Below are 25,492 nucleotides of genomic sequence, written 5' to 3' on the forward strand. Positions count from 1 at the left end.
ACACACACACACACACACACACACACACACACACACACACACACACACGGGGCAGAGGTCGACTCTGTCTACATAACCTACGCATAATGGCCTGTTGGTGTGCACGTGAGTTAATACTTTATGCATGAGGTTATGATTACTTTCTAAAAATACGCGGCCAGCTTCGCCCACGCGGGCAAAATGCATGAGATCAAGAGAAGACGCGGCGTGAAGTGCTCGTCGCTCCTTGTCGTAACATCAAACGGTGGCGGTGCTTTCATCAGGCCCACAGGCCTGGCTGGAGGACGCCGTCGCCGCATCACCCCGGGCCTGCCTTTGTCGTGCAGATCATAAGAGGGCCAATTTGTGATTTAGATCAAGACAGGAGACGTGGTGCTGGGTTTTCAAAGAGTTAATCTTAACCACACAAGTAGGTTTTTCTTTTCTACGCCCGTTAATGACGGATGAAAGGAATGGAGTATCTCAAAACAGAGGACAGAATGTCCAGTGCAGCCAGCGAGATGGTACATTAATACTTTATGTCGAGGTACAGCTGGAATGAGACATAAACCATCTGCACACTTTGGAGTTTAAAGTTGAGGACATAATGTACATCAACAGCAGTAAAACAGAACATTATCCGACGCTTTAGTCAAGATACATATTTATATCTACTGATGTGGTGTTATGTGTATTATGTCGTTGCACTAAATAGTTAATGAACATATATTAGCAACACAAGCATGGATACAGGCATAAACGAAGCCCCGTGCGTGTAGTAAACACATCCGAAATGATGAATAATACATGCAAAGCTGCATACATACAAATGAAATGAAAGCAAGTGGGGATAAATCAGACCAAGTGATGTGAGCTAAAGCTGACACACACACCCCCCCCCCCCCTCGCCCTCCCAGCCTCTCAAATTGCAGAGGTTAACGGAGGCTTAAGTAGAGCTCGCCCAAGTCCCTAATAAACTGCAGTGGCAATTAAAGGAGCATATTTGTGAAGGCCTTCCCGTGTTTCTTTAATTGTCTCCGCTGGCGGACGTGATTAACGTGCCGAGTGGGCCGAGCTGCTGATTTACAGGCCGAGGTGATCAATCACCGCACCCGGCTGAGGAACACCGGCTCGTTGCTCACGCACCAAGTAGCCCGGATGAAAGAGCCGGCGGTGAAGGCGCGGCGGAGCGGCACCTTTTTCCCGACGCCCCGTCCGGGGGGTGGGGAGGGGGGGGAGCGCTGCAGATGAAGCCGTGCAGCCGGATCTGTTTGATAAGTATTCTGCTGAGCTGCACGCAAGCAAAATAAATTATTCACAACCGCCAATAGGGTTTTAAAGTACTTGTCTCCATTTTCGGGCCGTGAATTTGGAATTCTCATTTAAGAGCCGAGTAGACGGGGGGGAGAGGAGGGGGAGGGGGGGGCTCCTCTGCTCGCATGTGTACAAACAAGTCGTCCATCGGCGGTTTATCAATCCCTGGGGACGCAGAGTGAGACCTTTACTACGCAGCATCTCAGGTACAGATGGTGTGGGGTGAGGGTGGGTGGGTGGGTGGATGGGCGGGGGGGGTGAGGGTGTACAAACAGCCAGTTAATGAATGCCGGTGTCTATTTCTGAGAACACCGGCGCGCTGACAAATGGACCGCGAGCTCAGCGTTTTGCTGCTATTGATTGGAAAAAGGAACCCGGCGCGGTGGAGCAAACTCTGTAATCCGCCGGCCGTCGATACCCAGCCGACAAACAGCAGAGCGTCACCGCCTCGGCCCCCGCGTGAGCGACACCGCGGCAAATGGGCGCCGACGTTGATGGCGCATCGTTTTTTTGGGGGGGGGGGCGGAGGTGGTTGTCGTTGCGAGGCGGCGGAGGAGGGCGGGGGGGCGGATCGATGGAGCCGGGCCCGCGCTCCATTCTGCAGATCTGTGATCGATGCGTGCTGATTTTCCCGCGTGCACACAAAATGTGATGGTCTTAATCAGCCCGGTTTGATTTAGAGCGCCGTCAGCGACGGGCTATTTTTAGCTGTGCGGGAGACAATAAGTGACGGTTGACTCGAACGGGACGTTTAGCGAGTCGGTAAACGGCGAGGAGAGGCTCACAACACGATCCTTTAATCATCGATTAAAGTCACTCACTGCTTCAGTTCATCTGAAAGCTTCTCAAAAGGTGGAAGTGAAGGGAATCATTTTTGTCGTGATTAAAGCATTTTTTGTTAATTGTTACTGATCATTTTAATCCCTCTATATTATTCTGAGTAAATAAACCGGACATTTTGAAGATAAATTATTTCGATAAATCAAAGCTATTGAAAAGATACCGCATGTAAAATTCCAAATAAAGGCGCTAAAAACAAATGAATATCATCCTTATTATATCCTCTCATCAATTAAACAAACAGCATTTCTCACAAGACGTTTCAAGCAGGCTCAAAGTTGTGCTTGAGGTATAAACACTGTGGAAGAAACCCACCAGCTAATTTATTTGGCCACCCTGAAAAAAAGTTTGGCGACCGTCTCTTTGGGAAAGACTTAAAACTAACAGAGCTGTTAGCTGAAGGCCACGGGGCGGCGGAGGGCTGCCTTCACACGCGGGCTGGAAAGTGTTGGAATTGCACCGTCGAAAAAGATGATACACCGGGTGACCTTTAACGAAGACACATGGGTTCACTTCCCCCAGCGGAGCAATGCGGCTTTTTCCTCGCAGGGCAACGGCGTGTTGAACGAATGGGATTTTAACAGGTCTTTGTGCGGATCAACAGTATTTCGCACAACTCGGCTCTCCTTCGCTTCCTTTACCAGATGTGTCACCTCACATAATGCTCACCGGGAGGGGAGAGCGGGGGGGGGGGCATATTACATAACAACGGCAAAGCAAAACCAGGGAAGAGGAGGCAAGGAGGGAGAGAGAGAGCACATGAAAGGGAGGAAGGTAACTGAGCATTAAATACAGTCCCTGTAGCCCCTGAAGAACTGCTTCCTGTTTCGTGGTTTTTGGTGTTGTAGTGGATTGTACTCATGCATTATACAGTGAGGTGGTTCTAAGGCTGGGCGGAGAGGCCAAAACAGTAACGGTCGTGATCCCTTGAAGGTGTGGATGTATTTTTTTTTTCAAGTATTTCCTTCTGCAAAATGCAGGGGGAATAAAACATCATTTTTGAGGACTCAAGTGTCGAGTCATTGGGTTTGAGCACAGTTAATTCGGTCCCACGGTTTGTGCTGCTTGAAAAGATATTGATGTTTGCAGGATATTTGGAGATTATGAAGCCTGCGACTTTATTTAAGTTTGGACTGAAATAATACATTTGTCTCTCCGAAACTTTATTTTGCTTGTCAGTCGCATTTTTTGAAACCCTCGCGACACATTTAAAGTAAGAGACCCCCCCCCCCAGAGTACAGGCAGAGGTACTGAGGTCAAAGGGCGAGAAACATCCAGCTATGAGCGAGCTGGCTGGGTTTTATTATTCTAATGACAGCAACGATACCAGGAGGGCAGAATAAAGATCCATATGTGATCCTCTCATGCATCCGTCATCCAACAGCCTCCCTCCCTTCGGGCGAAGTGCGTGTTGCGTCTACACTCGCTAATTGGAGTGATGCGTTACCTTGATCCAATGTTATGTAACCAGCACCAGGCAGGTGCTGAGTGACCGCACACACATCTGTGTTGTTGTTGTTGTGAAAATCACGCTGAATGCTTGTTATTTAAATACGCATTGCATTCAGGGAGAGAATCATCACGACTGTTGGAGGAAGGGACGCGGAAAATAACAATTAAATCTTTCAGTTCTTTGTATCATTTTAAACGCCTGCATTTATATTCTTGTTTGAAAATTGTGATTTTCAGACTGGACTGTGCTCAAAGCTTTTCCTATTACGGGATAAATACATACATGTTGGGTCAAACATGTCTCCCCATAATTCTTATTTGGATTAGGGAACTGGAGAATGATCTGTACGTGCCAATTCCTCAAGCGGAGTTCCATCGGGGGAAATTAAGACTTTACAGGATACAAGAGGAAACAGAAAATGGAAGCTACGTGGAGCAACTTAATGAGACGTGGAAGAGGGAAAGAGGAACCACGAGGATCACAGAGACATTTTCTGATACTGACACGAGAAAACAGATCAAAGTTGCTGTATTATTGAGCATTTTCATCAGTGTCTGTCTCCACCAGTAGTATTTCGGGACTTTAATGTCTGCAAAGGGGAGAAATGCAAAGAATGTGGACATTTCTATGTCCAAAGCCTGAGGTCATAAAACCCGGATTGGCTGTGATTTAATTCTAAAACTTTCCTTCAGGTGAAGAGAAGCACTTAACAATGCTAAAGAATATATACCATTGTTATTATACATACAATGTGCAGTGTTAAAAAGATCATGAGGTTTTGAAGAGCCTTCTAGATCTTCATGACCAGTTATCCTCAAGTGGGCCTGAATAAAAACACAAAGACCTGCAGGTAATCTCCTTAAACCTCGGCGGGCCCTTGAATGTCAGCGACTTCCGCTCTTTGCGACGAGGCAGGACGAGTTCCGGGGCCCGTTGTTGGGATGGCGGTCGCGCAGCACAGGCAGCGTCTTCCAAGTACGCGTAAGCATCATCGCTGAGCCAAGATGGATGGCTTAAACTGTAGATATTATCACAGCTAATGAGTCACCTCAAGTGGCCATTACGCGCCGACTATCCGTCTCCCTCGCTTGCCGTTTCTTTTTTATGAGAGTTGGGGAGCTGAGAAGTGAAGCGAAGCGAGACACCGGAAATGTGTGTGTGAGAGTGTGTGCGGGGTGTGTGTGTGTGTGTGTGACGGTTGTCTGCAGTGATGTATGTGCCCGAGGAGAAAAAATTTGAGAACATGAATAAGAAGGACTGAATATCCGTTCAGGCGTTCCGCTGTCCGACCAGAATACCGTTTCTTTTTTATCTTATCCAACGTGCTTTAAAATGAACAAACAAAATGGAGAAAAAGAAGAAGAGCAGAAGGTCCTGGGTTCAGAACCACCTAGCAGGCCTCTGTGTGGACCTGGCATGCTCTCCCCGTACCTACATTTTCGGACTCTACATCGCCTGTAAGTGTGTAAATGTGAATAATTGTCTGACTATTTTAGAGGACCAGTCCAGGATGTGGCCCCAGCCCCCGTGACCTCAGAAGGTGACTGACTGACTCGTCATGCACATGGTTATTTTAGTGTCAAGCTTCACTTTTTGTTGTGACAGTCAAAGCACCGTAGAGTCGAGGAAAATGAGGTAAAATCTGGACGGAGGAAGTGGTCCCACATAAAGAGACTAAACCAATAAGCTCATTAATCTGTGGACAATGAAGGCTGCTCATACGTTACCTCGTTGCAGGGAGGGTGTTGACTCTGGTGAAGAAAACAGACGGCTCCACGTCCACGTGGACCCCCAGGGACAGCTCCCTGTGGTAGCCCTCCACTCTGCCTGCTCCCCCCGAGTACTTGAAGTTCAGAACCGCTTCCAAAGTCTGCAAAAAGAGAGGTTTGTAAATGTCGATACCGCTGGTTTGACGGTGTTCTGCGACGAAGGGCTGATTCAGCGAGAGAAGTAGAAAAATTGCGGTTTCAAAGCCACATCCGTGTGGAAGACAGCGTGTGATTGGGGTCAAAGGTCACAGTCAGCATGATGTTTCCTGCAGAGCCATCGGCGTCACTACGGCGAGATAATAAACGCACCTCAGCACAGCCGGTGGGCCCCTTAATGAAGAGCGTAATGGGGTGAAAGGCTGAGATCGGGGGGGGGGGAGGGGGGGGGGGGGGGGGGGGGGGGGTCTGACTGACGGCTCTCCGTTGGGGGGGGGGGGGAGCCGCTGGCGGCGTCCCGAGGCGATCAGGAGAAAGTGGACACGGAGAATAACTCAAGAGAGCACAAGCTGACTCAGGCAATGGGCCGAAGCCATGCAGTTAAAGGGAGCATCCAAGGTCCCGCTTTGCCTCCTATGGGGGGCCTATATCATCTCTCCTCATATTGCTGATGGAGGCATTGGCTTTGTCTTTCCGGTACAAATTTCACTTATCCTTTGATTATTTTCACTCTTTATCCCCTCGCTGGGGGGGTGCCGAGTGCCAAGTGGAATGATTTGGAGCCTGCTGGCTAGACGTCTGGCCTATTATAACCTAATGGCAGAGGCACGGCCCACTGAGCAAAGAGATGGAAACATTAGAGGGGATTATTGTTATTCTAGACGTTGTTGGACTGCACGGGCTTTATTTCACATCCGTGGTATATTTTAAGGTTGTACCTAATAATCGCTCTTATCGCTCCTTCCCGTTTGTAATGCGTTTGCTTTGAAGCTACGCTCGGAGCAGCGCTCTGCGGATGACAGGGTTGGTTAGCGCTTTACTTCGGTCCTGGTCACACAAAGGAAAGGTCACGCTCCCCACATCCACCGTTATCCGGCACGTGTTTCTTTAAAGTCATCGCAACCATACGGATGGAGGATAATGCCATGAGAAGAAAACATCCGCTGAGCCGGACCGGACTATAATAAAGTATCTAAAAAACTAAAGGTTGGTAAAGGTCGTTATCCTCGTCTCGTTATTGTACTGCAGTTCACCAGCAAATGCCTCCAGAGAAAAGACGTTCCGCACAAGCCACACCTGTACTACCAAAGTCAGTCGGCCCACATGATAAACTAGGATGGTGAGCGTGTTAGCATGCTAACGTTAGCATTTAGCTCAGAGTACAACCTTCCTGGTCTTATTCACGTAATTGTCCTCCGTGGTGTTGTATTGAAGCTCCCTGTACGGTAAAGCAGAGGTACTACGTGAGGTACTACATGCAGTCCTCATGACATGATTAGCACGGCTGTTTTAAAAAAGGAGAAGACTGATGGAGTACTTCATCAAAGGCACTTGATGCATAGGCCGCAAATTAAAATGCCGACGTCCTCGCTGAATAGCGATCCCGCCGCTATCCGTCGCCCCGCTGGAGCCGCGCTGCTCCAACGGGGGGGGAAGACGAGCAGCGGGCGCACAACGCAGCCAAGAGGCCGACGCAACCAAAAGGCACAGCATGTGACACCAATCACATTTGAACTGATCGACTCAAAATCTCTCGGATCCCTTCAGCTATCGCACTGGTTGGAGGCCATTTCCAATAAAGTCAGATTTTTTTTTCTCCAACAATGTTTGTTTTCACTGGCTCTTGTTGAATAGAGGATAAGGCTGGTGGTTTATCTTTTAATTATTATCAACAAAGCCCATGGAAGGCAAAAACACAATAAGGAGTTCATCCTCCTAACTTTGGTGCCAAAGCTGGATTTTGCCACACAGCATTTTGGTCCCATAACTAATTAGAACATAAAATATACATACAAGTACAGTGGGTGCCATGTTGCTTTGCCACAGCAAACACAGCCAGTGTGTGAAATGTATACATGCAGTATTTTATTAATGGTCTGAATTTCTAATACTGAAGCATACGATATTTTCCCTTTCGGCAAATAAGTGCTGATCCCGCCGCTGCCTTTGTGCCACTAATGGCCACAACGCGGCCCCCCTGAGGAACAGCAATCGACTCGGTGACACCAACAAACAGCGGCTCCGCACTCTGCAATTCCCTCTCCTGACCGAGGCCGACCCCTCAACCCTCCACCCGCTTCCCTTCCCCCTCGGGACCCCGTTTCATTCACACCGGGCTAAAAATAGGCGGCGCTGTAATGAGCCTCCCTCCCGAGCGCACGCCAACGACGTGCTCGGTGACGGCGGCGAAAATAAGGTGACACTTTGATTGAGGCCTTCACCGACGTCACAAATAATAACGGCCGCGTGAGCTGATCAAGTTGATGGATTGTAGCTCGGAGCCAAAAAGGCACCCAGGAAATACAAGGAAAAAACAAGTTACCGGGACATAATATACTTTATTCTGTCCCGTCCATGGAAGACAAACGGTTGTTGACATGCGATGGCTTATTTGCTCTAAAGGTGCCATATGAAGCCAGAAGGCTAGAAAGTAGAAATATACCCGCTGCTGGTCTATTGAAGCATTATTTTATTTGTGGCAGTTAAAGGATAAATCAAATGCCACAGTTTTAGCATAGACTATACGTTACCACTCCGAAGAGACAAAGGACAATCTCAGGCAGTAGAACAAAATAAAGTGAGCGTATTAAATTGAGCGGCGGTGCTTTTTGCTTCTTTCGGATTCAACTTGACAAAATATCTGAAGATGATGCAAACTTGATGCTGCGTGACGTCCAATTAGAAGTGGCACTGAACCACAAACCCGATGCCACTCGTTGAAGTCGTCGCTGATCTTGCGAAGCGGAATGCTTGACATCAGCGGGTGTCGCCACCCGCCTGGTTTTTGTTGCTTGTGTAACCGGAGCTGTGAGCTCAGCCTCACAGACGTGGCGCGATAGCAGACTCACAGTGTTGGAACGCCTTCACTCGATACATATCGGCAAAGGGCCTCAGTGGACCATCCATCACACCCATCTGCACAAATCATTCATTTATTTTTGACAATGGAGGTGAATTCCCAACGTCGAAACACGCGGTTTCCCGTCTCTCTCTCTCTCACACGACGGCGGCTCTGTGGATGCTCAGAAGGAGATAACGATGCCGAAGCGCCCCGGTGACGTGGCAGCGGTAGTTGCACTACCTGACCGGCTGAGCGGTTTCAAACTATTCGGCACGTCACTTTTACGCCGCCGTATTGAGGAATTTAATACGAGATGCATATGAATTTAATCAGGCAGCTCCTTGGAAGATTAGCTTACTTACTGCGAGGATGTACGTGACATCCACCGGAGGGACAGGATTAGAAATTGGACTTCTTCCATACATATATTCATGTGGCCTCATTGCAGGAAGCTGATGTCAGTCTTTGTTTGTGCGGTCAGTCCTCAGCCAGTGCTCCCTGGGACGCTTTGTACGTCATGTTTAAGACATTTTGTCCAAAGCACTATATTCCAGTCCCCATTGACACACCTGTACGTTCCTATTAAAAGTACTTAGTGCTGAATGGAATGTTAGATGTTACAAAATGAACCTACTTTTTGGACTTCTGAGGCAGGAAAGTCACACACGGCTAATAGAAATAATTGCAAGCTAAAAAACAACAGTCCACCGCGCCACTTTCACAGTCAGCAGAACCGTAAAAGGCGGCGATGTGAAACACTATTACCTTCCTGCAGACAGCCAAATTGGAAATGTAGTGAACCGCCGTTTATGGGGGACACACTGACAACATCAATTTCTCTGTCTCTTTCAAAACATTTATTTTTCCTCACCCTAAATTGCACAGATGTGTGCGGAATTACACGATCGGAGACCAACGCGTTCTCTCTCTCTCTCTCTCTTCACTGTGGCGCCACGGATCAGGGGTGTTTGTACCCTCGTGCCGGCTACGAGTGGTCGAAGGCCGAGGGTCCGTGGTCTTTGATGATGTGAAGAAATGGAAGTCCGTGTGCCTGGTTGTGCTCAAAATGAGGCGAAGACCCCTGCTTAGGTATCGTCTGCAGCGGCGGCGGCTGCGGAAAACAGACGGACGACCCGAGGCCGGTCGGAACGCCGCTGGGGCCGACTGGCGTGCGTACGCCCGGCTGTCAACCGCTGAGCCAACCAATCGGGCGGCCCGGAGTTAAGACAGCATGGTGAAGACGGCTCTGCGCGTAGCCGAGGGAAGCGACGTACGGATCCAAACGAGCCCACAGCACGAGAGCAACCTCCTTTTGGCTCCGGCTGTCGCTGCCGTCACGTTCTCGGCCTTTGGAGGAGCGCCGTGAGGAGGGGCCGAAGGGCGCCGTGTGTTGGGTTGACAGCCGACGCGGTCGAGAGCATCCAAAGCTGCTCAGTAACAACCGGCCTGCAGACCAGAATAGCTGACACTGCCGTCAGGGAAAGGGATTTTTATTATTATTCTGACTGTTGTTTTAAGCGAGGGGCCTCAGCGAAGCAGGTGTGGCAGAATCACTTCACCCCAGCTCCGAAACCGGCCCCTAAAGCCCCAGAAGCCTCCGCGAAAGAGCCCCCGGTCCACCTAATGACGGTCCTGACATTCCTGCCCACAGCGTTTAGAATGTCACGCTGCGCGCCCACTCTCAGTAAAGGTTTGCCTATGATGTGGCAATTAGAGCGGGAGACATTTTAAAGAGTGGGTGAGCAACCTGCCAACGCTACGGGGACGCTGACGGGAGCTCAGGCTCAAACTACTGTGGGAGGTGGAGGGCAGAGAGGGGAGCGCCGCACCACGTGAACTCCACGTCTGGCGGGGAATGCGATCGCCACCGTGGAAGGAGTTCTGCTGGATGTGGATGGAAGCTCCTGACCGCAATAAGTCATTTCAAATTCAACAAATGCAAGGAGTGAACTTTTGAATAAACTCAAAGAAAGGAGCACTCACTTGAATTGCCATTTGTGCCGTTTCACGTCCTCCAGAAGGACAACGTTTCATCGGTTGTTCGCGATCTACTGAAGGCGGACGGACAACTGGAACCCGTAGCACTCCTGGTACCATCATCCACTGCCTGAATCCAAACCACCCCCCAAGCGCAGGTATTATATTAGGCCTTTTTCTCAGTTTAGCTATTTCAGTCTCACTTGTTTTTCTTCAGTAAACTTTAGGAACACAGTTCAATATAAAAATATCAAAAAGCCAAACACAATTTTGCTTTCCCGTTTCCCTCAGTAAAACCCTTAAGGCCTTCTGTTTCCACAAATCCGTTCTCTGCCCTCATCCAACAACATCAGGTTACCGGGGAAACGGCAGCGTTCAGCCTGTGTAAATATTTGAAAACCAGCGCTCGCTGGTTGGCTTGAACACCGGGGGTCAACAACCGGCGCCTCAATGTCACGACCTCGGCTCACCACATGGAGCCAGGACAGAGGTCCAGACCTCTGCACTCTGCAACATGTTCTTGAAGAATTCTGGATCAACTAATGGACATTTATAAATATCTTGTTCAACCATATGCAACGTTGACATTAGGTCATTAACACACAGACGTGACACTAGTTATTTAGTAAAGGGGCAACATCACAGAATCATTGCAATGAATCAACCTCCTCTAAAAGAGCAAAGTGCAAAGGGGCCATTATGGGCTCATCGTACGTACCGACGGTCGGTGTTTGTTGCGGTTTAAAAAAAAACAAAAGGGGAACGACATGGAGATGAAGGAGTATGTTGTCAAAATCCCGATCCCGGCATTCCTGCCACAACCAATCCATAACTCGGACCCATCACTCAGATCCATAACTCAGATCCATCACTCAGATCCCTCATGGAGCATCACATAACTCAACAGCTGTGTGTGCTGAGAGGAAGACGGAGGAAGACGAAGGCATCTTCAGTCTCCCTTTTATATCTTCATGCACTGTGCTGGTGGAAGTCAGTTTAGAAGCTCGTAACAGACACAGAAGGGAAAAATAGCTCAAATTATTTTCTCATTATTTCTCGACAAATCAGTAACTTGTCATTCTGAGGTTATGATTGCAAAAATAGAGATTAGACTTGGGTATAAAAAATAGGGAAACTAATACACAGTTCAATATGAGAAGAGCAAATGTCTCAAGAAAAGTATTTTCTTAATAAGCACATCTGTCACCAAGCTAATTCCACCAGGTGTGATCAACGACAACAACAGCAGCGGCTGCGGCTGCAGGGAGAAGCCGTGCATCATCATTTTCATTTATTTGCCCAATTTAATAATAATCAAACGTGGCGAAGATACAATGATTCACAGAGCAGGAAGCGGCAGAAAGCCAACAGCTTATTTAAAGCCTCCACCTAAGTAATATTTAAATATTACAATATCAGAGAGAAATGAATATACATAAGAAGAATGTTGGATTCATTTAATCGATCTTTGCAGGTGATGAAGATATTGGGCAAACAAACTTTATATGCCGGAGAAGGATTTACTCAGAGAGCGCGTTCGTACGGACGCCGTCAGCGTCGTCAGCTGAGCTCAGCAGCTTGGCGTGGAAGTCGGCCACTTAAAAGCTGCGACGTCCCGCTCATCCACAACGAGAGGACGGGTGGAATATGAGGTCCATACGCGGGGCCCTCCCCAATGGCAACAGGGAAAACATTTCAAATGCGTCTAAATTGCCAGGAGGGAGCAGCTCAGCGATGTAGTTGTATATAGTCATCATCCTCAGATCTTCATATTTCCATCATGTGTGACGAACGGAAATGAAGCTCGACATTGGGAGATTTCATCACGAGCATTTCATCGTACATTTCACAATTCACCCAAAACAAATTGTTTATTCTAAACAGATAAATAATAAAAAATGATTACTAATCAATCAAAACTTAAATCATTCATAGAAGCGCAAAAAGATAGTTGAAATATTTTAGTTAAGCGTAGTTTGAATTGTTGCTTTTAGCCCGGCCGGTCTATCGCCATCTCTCTGGAGTCAAAGCTTAAGAAACACCAGTTCTCTTGTTTCCAGCTGAAATGAGCTCGAGCATCAATAACCGACATAATAAACACCAAAGTCTGACAAAAAGCTTCCGGATCAATATTTTTCCCCCAATATCAGGAGGAAATAAAGGACTAAAAGCTTATTTAATTCCCAGCTGTATTAAATAGTGACAGCTAAATAAGGTCATAGTGATAATTATTAGGGAAGCTTAAAGTGTCTAATTAATCAAATGAGGATAGGAATACAAAGTGAAGGTCACACACACACACACACACTTCTGCGTTTCGCAGCTCATTGTTGAGCGGTACGGGCGACCACTTCAACGTTGTTTTGCTCCCCAAAGTGTCTTTTTCAGCACGAATACTCTAAAATTCTGTTGGGCGGCGTACGGACGCTCCTCGCTGGGGAACACGGTGCAGCATTGAGCAGCTAAAGAGACAGATATTTCCCAGAGGAAAGGCACAAACTCTGCTCAGATTAAGGTTGCAGAACAAGGGAAATAAAGGAAGACTTTCTTAATCGGTCTCAAAAGAAGAAATCCTCCACAATCTGTTTGATCTTCCATCGGCGGCTTCTCCTTGACAGTCACCCGAACCTGCACGCGGAGGCAGGAGAAGGTGAACGCAAGGAGCTGAAGAGAATCACCCGGTGGCTGAGCTGGCGCTTCACGCTTGGGCGGACAGCTGTGGCGGTTATAAATATCTGCATCACGAGCAGGCATCTGTATCCGCGAGGAGAGCTGAGCGGCCGTCGCGAGGCTGGGCTTCTAAAAATAGCCGGCCGACTCGTTCTCTGTCTCCACTGGATTTGATTAGCCCTGAAGAAACTCTGTGCGCCCCCTCTCCCTACAGACCACCACCAGTCCTCCTGTGTGTGTGTGTGTGTGTGTGTATCGTTTGTCCCCGCACACAACCACGAACGCGCTCTCCTTTGTCACATGTGTGCGTCTGGAGCGGGATGTAATCTCCTCTCGCCGGCGGGTTCAGGGTTACAGTGACCGGTTCACGGAGGAGCCGACATCAGACACGATCTCGTTATCAAACCGATATGGCTTTCAAAAGATGGAACCTTGTTTGAGTCGTGGTGCTGCTGACCAACTGTACGCAAGAGAAAAGTGCAGCAAATCTGCTGACTGAACGTGTTCCTCACAAGGAGGTGGAGACCAAAGCGGAGCTCAAAGGAGAGGTCATTACGTGATCAACTCTGGAATCAAGTCGTTGTTGTTTCCAAAAATGCCTTTTTTCCCTTTTAGATGCCATTAAATAGCGAACCATTCACCAGAGCCCCCGGGTGACCTTTTCACATCACTCGGTGGGTTTGCCAAAGGTCTCCGGTCCAAAGATATTTGATATGAAATGATATGAAACATGGCTTTCTTTTCCTCTCTTCTGCGGGGGGAGAACGGCTGACTGAAAGCCCTCCGAGTGTTTCTGAAACTCATTTCCAGAGACCATGTCAAAGGCATCGCTGCAGTGTGTCCACTCCAGTGGCATCTCACCAATGACCCCCCCCCCCTGAAATGGGACCATTCAATTTCATACTCGGCCGGGGTGAAGAGGTGCACGTCGGATAGAAGCCCAGTGAGAGCCCGGCCTTTCTGTCCGGCCTCAGAGGAGCACCTCCACCCTCACACCCGCCCGTCGAGACGTCCGGCGGTTCGAATGCGATTGCCGTGCACTTCTGAGTCCGTCCTCAGCCGATCGGCAGCTAAGGTTATATTCTTTATCATATTTTATTGCTTTTTCCATCACAAATGGCAAAAATATAGGATTAGCTGTCACCCATTATAGTAGTTTGGGTAAAAAAAAGATTGTCTCATTTTACCATAATTGAATCAATTAACACTTTTACATTGATTGCGGAGACCACAAAGAGCCGTAAGGACAATGAGTCATTCAGCAGGAGATCACAGTAAAGCGAGTCACCAGGGGGTCTAGTGGTCCGACGGTACAGTCAAATGAAAAGAGCGCAGAGTCGTCAAAATGTGCTGTTCGTTTCTGGTTGATTGGCTTTATTTCGGCTCCCATACCTGAATTCTATTGTGAAAGTCAGAGCTGCCAGTACAATCCGGACCCCTAATGAGCCGGACCGCTGATTAAAATGTCCGGCTGGCCCTGAACAATGGCTGCTGCTCCCATTTTTCTCCCCCCTTATCTGAAAAGGTAGTTGCTATGCAAAGAATCCAAAGGGAGGAGGGAGGAAGGTGCTCCTTACCGGCCTTGTTGCTGTTTAGCATGAGGAGGACATGATCCTCTCAGAGTTGTAATCATACATCTAGAATCTAGGCCTCCTTCAATTCCATCCATAACGAAAAGATTGTACCTCCATCACGACCAGCGACAATGTACGAGGAGTCTTTTAAGTGTGCGCTCCTCTTTGACGATGAGCAGATTCTCCCTCGTCAAACCGCATCCGCTCAAACTTTTCTCGAGACACTCCAGAAAGAGGAGTAACTTTTTTTTCGCTGCAGCTGCCTCAGCGGCAGGTTGCGGGGCTGCTGATGACCCGCAGCAGGTAGAGCGTCAGTCCGGCCAATTCCACTCCTCCGACATCCAAAAGTCCTCAACAACACCTTCTTCCCCGCTGCTCATCCAGCTATTTCATCTCTCTCCTTTGCACTCAAACTAAAAGTTCATGCCTATGTTGGAGCTTCAGGTTCTTTTCAAAGAGCAGGGTGCATCTGCAGCAAAGGTGAGACACCAAACTGTGTTCTTTTTATAGCAGAGGCAGCAATTTGGTGGAAACAATACAATGGTTTTAGCTCAGCTTTTGTGCAGAGCCTTCTTGGTGTGAGCAGGGAGAGAGGAGGTTATTCATTATCAGCAGAGTAGGTGCAGCGACACTGCACCAGCATGAAAATGAATAATCCCCACGCTACAAGCCGTAATAAATTTTTAAAAAAGACAATGGAAAACAACGGCGTGCACCTTGAACAGCGTGGCTTGGTGCACTCGGCGGGTCGCCGGTCGCTCACCTTGACGTGGCTGTACTCGGCCCTGCCGGACTCGCTGCCGAAGGCCCGGGTCTCCGACCTGGGTTTGAGGAGCTGACGCAGCGGGCTGGAGATGGGCAGGCCCGTCACGCTGATCCCATCTGAGAAAAAAAAAAAACAGCGGCCGTCACGCGGTCATGAAGGAACCGGAGAGAAGAGGGCGTGGCTAATCGGCTCGCATTGTTGTGGTGCATTATTTCAATGTGCTCTGATGAACACACATCTCACAATCGCTTGGAGATCCACAGGAACCACGGCGGTACATCAGTGCTACATCATACACATCTACATATACCGCATCTTGAGCTTTATCTTATGCTTCAAACGACGAGGCGGGTGAATATAGGTTTGTTAAATGCATAGTTTATTTTCAGAATAAGTCTCTGGGTTCCTTGGGTTCATGCAAAGAAAACAACTTAGCTTCAGGAAAAGAGTGTGGTTGACGAAACTTCTGCTTTTATTCGCTTTAGTTCACGTGTGTGTGTTTAAATGACGGTAGGTCGAATGTGTGAATGCAAGCAAAGCCAAATCTGCTTAGTATGGATCATAAAAAAAAGCTTTAAAATGATTATTAGTATTATCATAAGAGTGTTATTAGTGCTATGATCCCAACACACTGCATTCACTTCATCGTGTATGAATAGCCTGATTCCATAAAGTCGTTAATATCTGAAAACAATAGAACATTTAAGATGACATCTATGGTGCTGCTATAAGAACGTGAACAAAGAGTGAGTGACATTACGTTTGTGACCTTGAGAGAGCAGCAGCTGCGCGATCAGCTGCACGAGGCTCCGCCACGGGGGCTGCTGCTTTCAACCCAGACAAAGCCCACGAAGTGATGCCCTGAGCCCAGACTCTACGTCAAAGGCACCGTCTCGCTCTCTGACGTCAGCGGAGCACAGAGCCCTGCAATGTCCCCCCCCCCCAAACGGGTGAGGGAGGGGGATCACAGGCCGGCGTAGCAGCTCGGGCGATCGGGTTCACCGAAGACAGACTATGACACGGTAACCACCGAAATAGAAGCAACTGGAAAGGCAAACGGCTGTGCCGATGGATGGAACACCGTCAGAATGTGGATTATGTCGAATCTACCCGACGACAGATTGGAACTGGAAAAAAAAAAAAAAAAAGCAGCGGGAATCCAATGATTAGGCACAGTAGTGAAAAGCACAGGCTCAACTTTTGGAAATCCATGCTATTCACTTGGGGTTCGATCACAGAAAGTCAGACGCGGAGCCGAGCTGCATCTTTCTCCCATTTGATGAATAAACAGTCCCGTCTTTGGTCAGCACAGCCCCGGTAAACATGTCGCTTTATGATGTAGAGCCACTGCGTTTCATTCGATTTCACTGGGCTTCACTCACGACTGTCGGCTCTTTCGTCCGTCGGGGGGGAAAAGCTTGCAGACAAAAGCGCAGAGAACAGGCTCAGGGGTGAGAAACCCGTCTGTGGAGATGGCTGTCACTGCCCCTCGTTATTGCCTCATTCTCTGTGTCCTGCTGCTAAACACATTAGGCGAGCATCTAGAGGTCCACTAGGAGTGGCAGGAGGGACTGGGGGCCGGGGGGGGGCGCCTGATAATCCAGACAACGCTCTCAGACTTTATGAACTGCGTCGGTCTTACGGGGGAAGGCGGCCCGGCTCAGGAGACACACACATGACACGGTGCGTCCCGGGGCACAGAGAGCGCGTGAGTAATGGGGGCAGTGATTAACGATGGCATCGCTCCAGAGTCTCAACACCCCCCCCCCCCCGCCCCCCCCGTTCACGCCTGCTTTCCAATCAGCATCCGTCTCGTTCTCCGTCTCACCGTCTCGGGTGGAGTCGAGGTTTCCATCAGCGGGCAGATTGCTGCGTTATTTGTTTTTTCACATTGAAATGAAACCTATTTGGTCATCCAATAAAATAAAACAGATTCACGTGTTTGTATTCAAACCAAATTCTACATTTCACATGATGGTGTTGTTATGGAGATTCTTCCTCAGGCTCATCAATGATGGTTTCCAAAATGCTCCAAAACACTCAAGTGTGGTCTACAGTTGGTACTACTTTGGCATTTTAAGTGCTCGTGTCAAAGGAAATGTAGTTCCACATGCAGGCACTACACAGAGGGGGAAGGTTCAGTGTGCGATGATGTTTTAGTGACAAGTGCATTTGAAGAAAAAGAAGATTGGGCTTCAATAAAAGCACAATTAAAATAACAAAATCATTTCTTTCCCTTTATGGTGCAAAACGCGTTTTACTTTAAGCGGCTCGCGACACAAAAAGTGATTGAATCACTGCACAGGAAACTACCAAACAAGCTGCAGCAAACTACTAGTTCCTCTGCTGTGCCAGTAGCGCTCACATTTACGAGCCTCGATGTCCTGGAACAGGGACATAATGACATAATGGTTACATTATGTCATTAACAACATCAACATCCTGTTGAAGGAAGACCATCTTCAGAAAGCCACTTGCCACCTTGACATGTACTTCAGCTTTTGGGGCAGTAATCCAATTCAACCAATCAAGATATTACAGCAAAACATGCATTTATTCTACGGCTACTGACAAACCGTTACCTTCACCTTTGGCACGACACGGTGGCCTCAGAACCGCCGCCTGTGGTCAGGGATCCATCTAGCAATAAGATCAAGATGGTCACCTGTCGAACGGTGTGTCCTATGCAGACGAAGATCTTTTTTTCCCTTTGATTTTCTGTTAATTGTTTTTTCTGTAGGTTGCACTCTTATCTTTGTCCGTGCATCACCCCTCGTGACACCCGCTCGGCTCCGCCTCGGTTTATTTCTGGCAAAGTGGAAACCCGGGAGAAAGAAACATCACCACTTTTGACTTTGTTTCTGCGTCGTGCTCCCAGAGCCGGACCCGAAAGTCAGGGAACAAACTATTCTGAGGGGAAATCAATGAGGCTCGGCCCGTTGGGGAAGCAGCGTTTCCTGTGGCTTTGTCTGCTTTGCCCCTTCTGCCTCAGCGGAAACACAAAGGACATCGGGTGCAGAGCTGCCAGGCGGCATTACAGTCCCGGCTTGACTTTCTCCTCAATCCAAATACAGGCTGATCATCACAAAGCCCACATATGCTGAAACATTCCACTACGGGTCTGTGAGTCAGGACTCACACCTCTGGTGCGGCATAATAGGCATGACTGAACGGTGAGCATATGAAGGCTGCAAGTCAACGGTGCTTAGTTATGTCGAATATGGAGGCGCTGCTGTAACACAACGTACGCGCCGTGAAAACTACGCCGAGAACTGATGCACGAAGGAAAAGACAGAAAGTGAACCTAAAAGTTAATGTAGCTTGGGAGTTTATTTTGAAAAGACACTTAATGTGAATGTTACAAGTGGAAACTGAAAAGTGATAATAATGTATTTTCTTTTTCACTTCTTTATTCATATATGCAAATTCATAGTTTCACCTGGACTTGCGTTCCCAACCAAGCTAAATCACTGCTGGCTGTAGCTTCATATTTAGCATAATCTCATTTTGGACATAGGTCTGGTATGTGTGGAATATTTAACGAGAGGCGGATTGTAAAGTAATCCAATAAAAGCACAAGACGAATGCCGTCGATTTAGCCCACGTTCCTTGGTGCTGTGAAGAAATGCAGTAAATTGGACTGAATGGAAATGAAATACAAAATGTAGACGGGGCGACCAATCCGTGGCAATGGTTTAGATCACTAACTCGATCCAAAAGGTGGGAGCAAACAAAAAGGCTGCATTAAAACGCCAAGACTATTCTGTTGCTCTTCTCAGTGTAGAAACAATGGAGCAGTGCATCCGTCCCTTCAGTATCTGTTTTGGCGCTTTGCCTTGTTTGAAGATAATTTGTGTATTTTTATAATACTTATTGTGAAACAGAGCAGCAAGATACTTCAATCTACTGAGGTTATTAAAAATATTCAATAACCCCCTCCCCTCGATTTCACTGTTCTGGAAGTGGAGTCAGACATTAAGTGCAGTAATTTAACAATAAAATGAAACGCCTTTGAAATAACTGAACAAAATTGTTGTTAGAGTTAATTTTCAGCACAACGTGGCCAGTTCTGAATGAATTACTCGCTCATATGTTGCACAGGTCTGAATCCCTGCATCACATTAATGGGGACGTTGTGTCGAAATGTTTTATAATGCTGAAGCTGCAAATATATAATGTATTGAAAAATAACCTTTAATATATGTAGAACTCTAAGTGAAATAGACTTCATGCAGGCGGCTTTGGTGGGTTGGTATGCTTATTCAACAGGCAAGGCGTTTTTACCTCTACGTAAATAAACTTAAGCTTTAACAATGGGATTCAGTAACGGTACGATGTGGTGACATTAAAAAAGGCATGTGATTATGCAATACAACCAACTCTTGGAAGCATCGGTCGTGCCTAATTGAGACGCTTGATGAGCAGAAACGGCAGAAATCTTCCAGGATAGAAAACTGTCTTGATGCAAATAAGTTATGAGCACAAACCACGTTGTTAAAGTGATTTTGTAAATGTATTAAAATGATTGAAAGCGTCAAGTGTTTAACAGCATCACTCAAATGACCTCGCGAGGAGCTGGGGCCGGGATAAGATCATATCTATATACGTTTATGATAATATCAGCTCAGAAATGTAAGAAGGGCAGGAGAAGGAACACGATGAAAGGGTTTTGAGGAGAAGGTAAGACGTCCTCCTTTCAACCAGGGACGAGCACTCGAGGGAGGAGAAATGTAACCGGGGGCAACAGGAGGGAAGTGGCGGCATTGGTGGAGACCTCGAAGACTTCGCTCTTATTACCGCGGAATCTTGAACAAGGGCGCTGAAGTGCTTCAGCATCCGAGACGTCTGAACAATTCCACGGCAATCGACTTTGAGACGACGGAAGGGAAAAACATTTCGCCTCGGTGGGAACAACGCACTCAAATGCCAGTTCAATGGAGACGACTAACTAAATCAATGCGGTCTACAACAGGCCGGCAATAAATCATACCTCCAGGAAGGCTTCGGGATTCCTGCTTTGGAGTATTTGAACTCGGTTTGAAGACTGTCGTCCGGGGGGGGTTCTGTCCGTCTGTACCCAAACGTTAATGCATGAAATGGTCCACTCTGTGTCTCCGTTGCCGTGGCAACCTGCGCGCGGCACAGAAGCCCCGCGCTTGTAATTAGCGGAGAACGTCCCGCTCCACTCACCGTCATTGAGGTCCTGCAGCAGGCTCTCCTGACCGGAGAAGTCCAGCTCCACTTTGATGTGCACGGTCAGCGTCACGGCCTGGCCCGACTTCAGAGGCAGGCGGGACGAAGCCTCCTCCAGATCCCAGCTCAGAAACTCCCCAAACACTTTCTCTGCACGCACACACACAAGTGGGAGGGAGAGGCAAATTGAAAACAAGCCAATGCAACAAAACTGATTCTGTAAATTAATTGCACAGCATTGGAGGCCGGGGTGAGACCTGCTGGGGTGTTTCTTTTGGGGTGCAAATCATTTTGGAGAAAGGTAAACAAAACCACACTGCTGTGCTTGTGAATAACCCAAAAGGCAATTTGCACACAGGAGCAGTCAGCTCGCTGCAGGTTTTTGCATCACTACCATATGCTTGTTTTTTTTTTTCCTTTTTTCTTCCGGAGCAACAAAGGCGCTGATTGGCTCCCGAGTCCTTGGGCTGCTCGTCACCAGACCCGCATCGCCGATGTTCGCCTCCAGCCGCCTCCACCTGAGACGAATGAATCAGCTGCATCCCCTTCAGCAGCGAGTGAGCGATACGCCGGCTGAATAAAGCATGTGTTTCCGTGTGCGCAGGTGAGGCGTCGCTGGGAGCAGCAAGCGGGCGGATTTTAACAGAAGGGGGAGATGCAAGTTCACAGTAGGAACAACAGTTTAAACGTCCCCGCCTGATAACCAGAGCTCGTAGAATCCTCGAAGGAGGATGTGAGCGTAGGCGCCGTTAGATAAAGAGTTTGTGAATAACGCTGCGCTTTAAATATTCATAAACTCCAGGGCCCCTTGCAGTGAATTAGAAGAGGGAGCGAGAGGAGGAGAGAAAAGGAGGGAAACGATGTAGAAGAAATGAGATTGGAAGAAGAAATATTCACTTGAAAATGCAGCAGCAGGCGCCTCGTCACTCCACAGGTAGACAGCCAGGATGACACGTCATTATCGGCACACGACCGAACCACATCGAGTGCAAATCGAGTGTCGATGGGGGGGGGGGGAGGCGGCCGCGATGATTGTCGAGGATATCGCTCATGCATTATTTAGAGGATTTAAGATATTATGACTCTTGGAAGATGTAACACGGGGATCAGTCGGCGCCTCATTAGACGAAACAACCTTGATTTCAAGCTCCGTCTGTCAGGAACACGTCGGTCAGGAAGCAAGATTTAAATCCTGCGTTGAGGTTTTTGAGCATGACAGAATCGCCGGCGAAACATTTGTAATCGAGAAATAATCAAACAACACTGGACAATAACGTAGCAATGAAAACTCACCACCAAAACCTCGGATTCTTTTCTTTTTTATACAGTTTGCACCTGGTGGTTGAAGTTCAAACAGCATTATTTTCATCCCAGATATCGAGGAAATGGAGGTCGCCGGCTCGGCTCCCGGTAACAAAGCCTGTGAAGGAGTATCGTTGCCCTCTCGTCTCTTTTTTTTTTTTTTTGCACGGGCTGCAGAGTGGAAAGTGTTTTGTCCTCATCCGGACACTTGATACGAACGCACGTAAGTGTTGTGGAGGACAACTGAGCCGAGCTCATGTTCATACCCACGGAGCACCAATGGGGTGGCGGCGACGGACAAAAGGTCAGACCAGCTTATTTTCTGCTATTCAGAGACGACTCTGCTTATGTAAATACCACACAATACATCACTGTATGAAGAGAGTTTTTTATGAATATTTCTGCTTTTGTTTTGGAGAAATCCAATCTCCCATCTCAGAAAGAGTAATGCTTGTTTGTTTTGCCGCAGATGTCTTCCTATTGTGACTCTTCATCTTTTATTCATTCACTTCCCACAGAAAAGGCGAGAGGGCCCCTTCAGCGGTGTGCGTCTGAAGCCTCTGGCAGGTTAGAGCTCAGGAGCCACAGGCAGGTGGGTGATAATTAGGAGGTAATACGATGACCAGGAACGCCGCCTCCGTCATGGGGCCCACTGGATGGCATCGAGTGTGCTGTGACTCTCGTATGGTTTTCATTCGTACACTTTGGAAAAAGGGAGTGAAAATAATGGAGGGGATAACGGAGACTTTAAACCTGGTTGGGAGATCTCGCATGAACCAATCAATTGAAACATGAAAAGAAATCATGAAGATTCTAACATTGTTACGCCCAACATTATAAAAAGAGATGTAGGCCTTATGAAAGATCTTCATACTGTAACATAAACTGCTGTATAAGCTTCATATTTTCATACGTAACATTACAATAATGCAGCCAAGCATACATTAATAATCCCAAACCGTCCCTCGGGGACAACATCAGAGAGGCAAGAGATGTGATCCAGGTTGATTATTAGTTAGATGTGGCCTAAAGATGATGATTGAAGGATATCTATTCAAGTTTGCTCATCCAACAACAACCAAAAACTAAAGCATTCGGAGGCAAAGCGCTGTTTGCATTTCCAACCAGCGCAACAACTGCTCTATTTCGAGCCTTCTTGTGCACCGCGTTCGGCCAGCAGGGCGCGCTGGAGGCAGCATCTGAGACCTGGACGGGCCGTCGCTACATGGGCGGGGTGGGCCGGGCTACTGGTGCTCTTTGCTAGTTGCCACTGACGGGCTAATTACCACTCACTGTAAGGCGAGGGCTCAATGGGGCGTTTGTACACACGAGACGCCGTAATTCTCTCACAAGCAGGCCGGTCGGTGTGGATTTCCCCCGCAAACAGAAGAGAGAAACGCACTAAAAGTGAGGAAAGTATTCAGCGTGACGGAAGCTGCATCGTCGGACAAGACCTGTGAGCGTTGACCCTCCGGCCGAGGATTTGTTAGTGTACCCGGTCTTCAATTAAACACACAATCCGTGGGCGATTTTGGAAATGTCAGAGCAATTCCACACTGGCCTGCAGCAACCTCGACTTCATTGGTAGCGTATGTTTAAGGATAACGGTGTTAAAAAGACACAGGGTGGACTTGAGCACAATGTCCCCATTTAGAACCTGTGGATCAAAAGACGTCGACATTTCTGATTAAATTGCCCCCTCAGGGTGAAGTACAGGGGGCGAGGTACATGGTCAACATTATTACAATGCTGAACGACACACAGGTTTAAACTCATTGAATAGACTTTGAGTGGGTTGCAGCGTATCGCTCCTCTGGACTGACAACCACTGCCAGCATGCAGGTTTTATTCTTTTTGTTGAAAGCATGAATTCTCAGTTATCTTGTTGTCGGTGAAATATCATAGAGTATAATGTTTGGAAACGTTGCCGCCTATTTTAGTAGCAGAGCTTCTTTGTTTCACACAGAAGAGAGTGAGATAAAGAGAGAGAAAGAGACGGTTGGAATGAGGTGGAACTGCAGAGATCTGAGTACCTGAGCAGGTATTGATTGAACAAAGACACAAGAGCAAAAATCCAGGGGGGCATATGTTGTGCTGTGGACATGTGGGGAGGAACAGAAGCCAAAAACCGGGGTGAAGGACATCAAAAACTGGAGAGAAGACTGAAACAGTGCTGATAACACACAAAACATGAATTATTTTCAGGGTTTTCCCACATTCTATGCATGCTCATTATCCACAGAGTGCCATTCCCTTCTTCTTCGAGCCTTTCAGGTCCGCTATTTCTGCCCCAGTTTTCAACAGCGTCCTCATTTCTGTTGACTACGAAGCTCTTCCCAAACTCATCTTCCTCGAACAGTGCCGCAGTCATCTTGCTCTCCTGACTTCAAAGCCTCCGTACTGAAGGAACTGCACTCAGCTGACTCATGTTCTGCCAAACCAGCAGATCATACTTCTACATCTCCCTACGCAACTTCTACTCCATCACATCCACAGAGGTGTTCCCCAAGGATACGTACTCGGGCCCTCTTCAACGTCAAAATCACCCTTCTTCAGCCTGGACCTACAAGACTGAACTCCACCCTCAGCAAACCCAAATCCATTTCCTCATCCCTCCATCAGTGCACTTCTATTCAACACTATCTGGTCCAGCATAGACCCAAAGCTCCTGACCAGTCCATGCAAGTGCAAGAACAATATATCATGAATGCACTGAAACAACCATCCGTTTCTTCAGTAGTTCAGATCCGAGAGGAGGAAAGTAGACACTTTTAGTTTAGTCATTACATAGGGGTCCTCACCTTTGGTGCTGAGAATCTTGGACGTGAGCTCCAGAGTCTCGATGTCCTCAGATCCGATGTTCTCCAGGGTAATGGTCAGCTGCTGGGTCTCTCCGTTAAAAAGCTGCACTGACACCGTGCTGGACAGTTCCTCTTTGGACGTGGGCTGAGACGCGTGTGCCGACCTGTTTGTGGAGGAGGGAGAACTGTTCAGCGGTGATTCAAAGTACAATACGATCATTCTTTTGAGGGTTTGGCCGGTTGTTAAAATGTTTTACATGCATGTGGCAAGTTACGGATAACCAGATATATGTGAAAAAATGCCCCATACCAATGGCCACGAGCTTTGTGTTATATTTATGGAGAATAATCAGAGTTGTGCACAGCACCAACGCTGCCTGAATTATAAAATATCTGTTTGGCAGCACATTGATCAGATGTACAGCCTATGACCCCTGGCACAAGGATGGAGTCATCATTTAAATAAGTGAATCCACACTGATTATCATACAGCAGAGAACTGATCGCCATCTCCTCAAATAAATTCTGGCTCAATTTCAGTCAGCGGCATCATGGCGAGGTTTTAAATTGGCTGTCAAAAGCAAAAGGCTTGCGGCAGATGCTTCGGCTGATGGCATCTGTTGTTGAAAGCAATGCGAGCAGTGGAGCACGAGGGGAAAGATCAATGCAGGTGTTTGCTACAACTTCAGCACACCTCATTACGCATGCGCACAGCACGCATCAAAAACTCGGCCTGAGGCCAGAATTACATCACCGAGTTGTCGTTGATTTATCGAACAGTGAGGTCGGCACGAAAATACCTTTAAATGCATTTTGAAAGTTATAACAGGGCTGAACTACGGTTGACCTACGCCCT

General features: G+C 47.7%; 1 protein-coding gene across 6 annotated transcripts in view; it reads right to left on the minus strand.

Annotated features, from left to right (window-relative positions):
• Positions 1-25,492, minus strand: part of trappc9 (trafficking protein particle complex subunit 9) — an 89,446-nt gene that overhangs the window by 45,795 nt on the left and 18,159 nt on the right. For all 6 annotated transcript variants that reach the window (XR_013450970.1, XR_013450969.1, XM_040187840.2 and 3 more), the window contains 4 exons: positions 24,637-24,800; positions 20,531-20,683; positions 15,338-15,456; positions 5,314-5,456 (listed from right to left, as the gene is read on the minus strand). Coding sequence is in view for 4 of the 6 variants with exons in the window: in XM_040187840.2 (XP_040043774.1) it covers positions 5,314-5,456; positions 15,338-15,456; positions 20,531-20,683; positions 24,637-24,800 (579 nt within the window). In the remaining 2 variants the exon portion in view is untranslated. The remainder of the gene's footprint in view (positions 1-5,313; positions 5,457-15,337; positions 15,457-20,530; positions 20,684-24,636; positions 24,801-25,492) is intronic.

The sequence above is a fragment of the Gasterosteus aculeatus genome, chromosome 10 (genome assembly GCF_964276395.1).
Source record: "Gasterosteus aculeatus chromosome 10, fGasAcu3.hap1.1, whole genome shotgun sequence".
Classification (NCBI taxonomy): Eukaryota; Metazoa; Chordata; class Actinopteri; order Perciformes; family Gasterosteidae; genus Gasterosteus; species Gasterosteus aculeatus.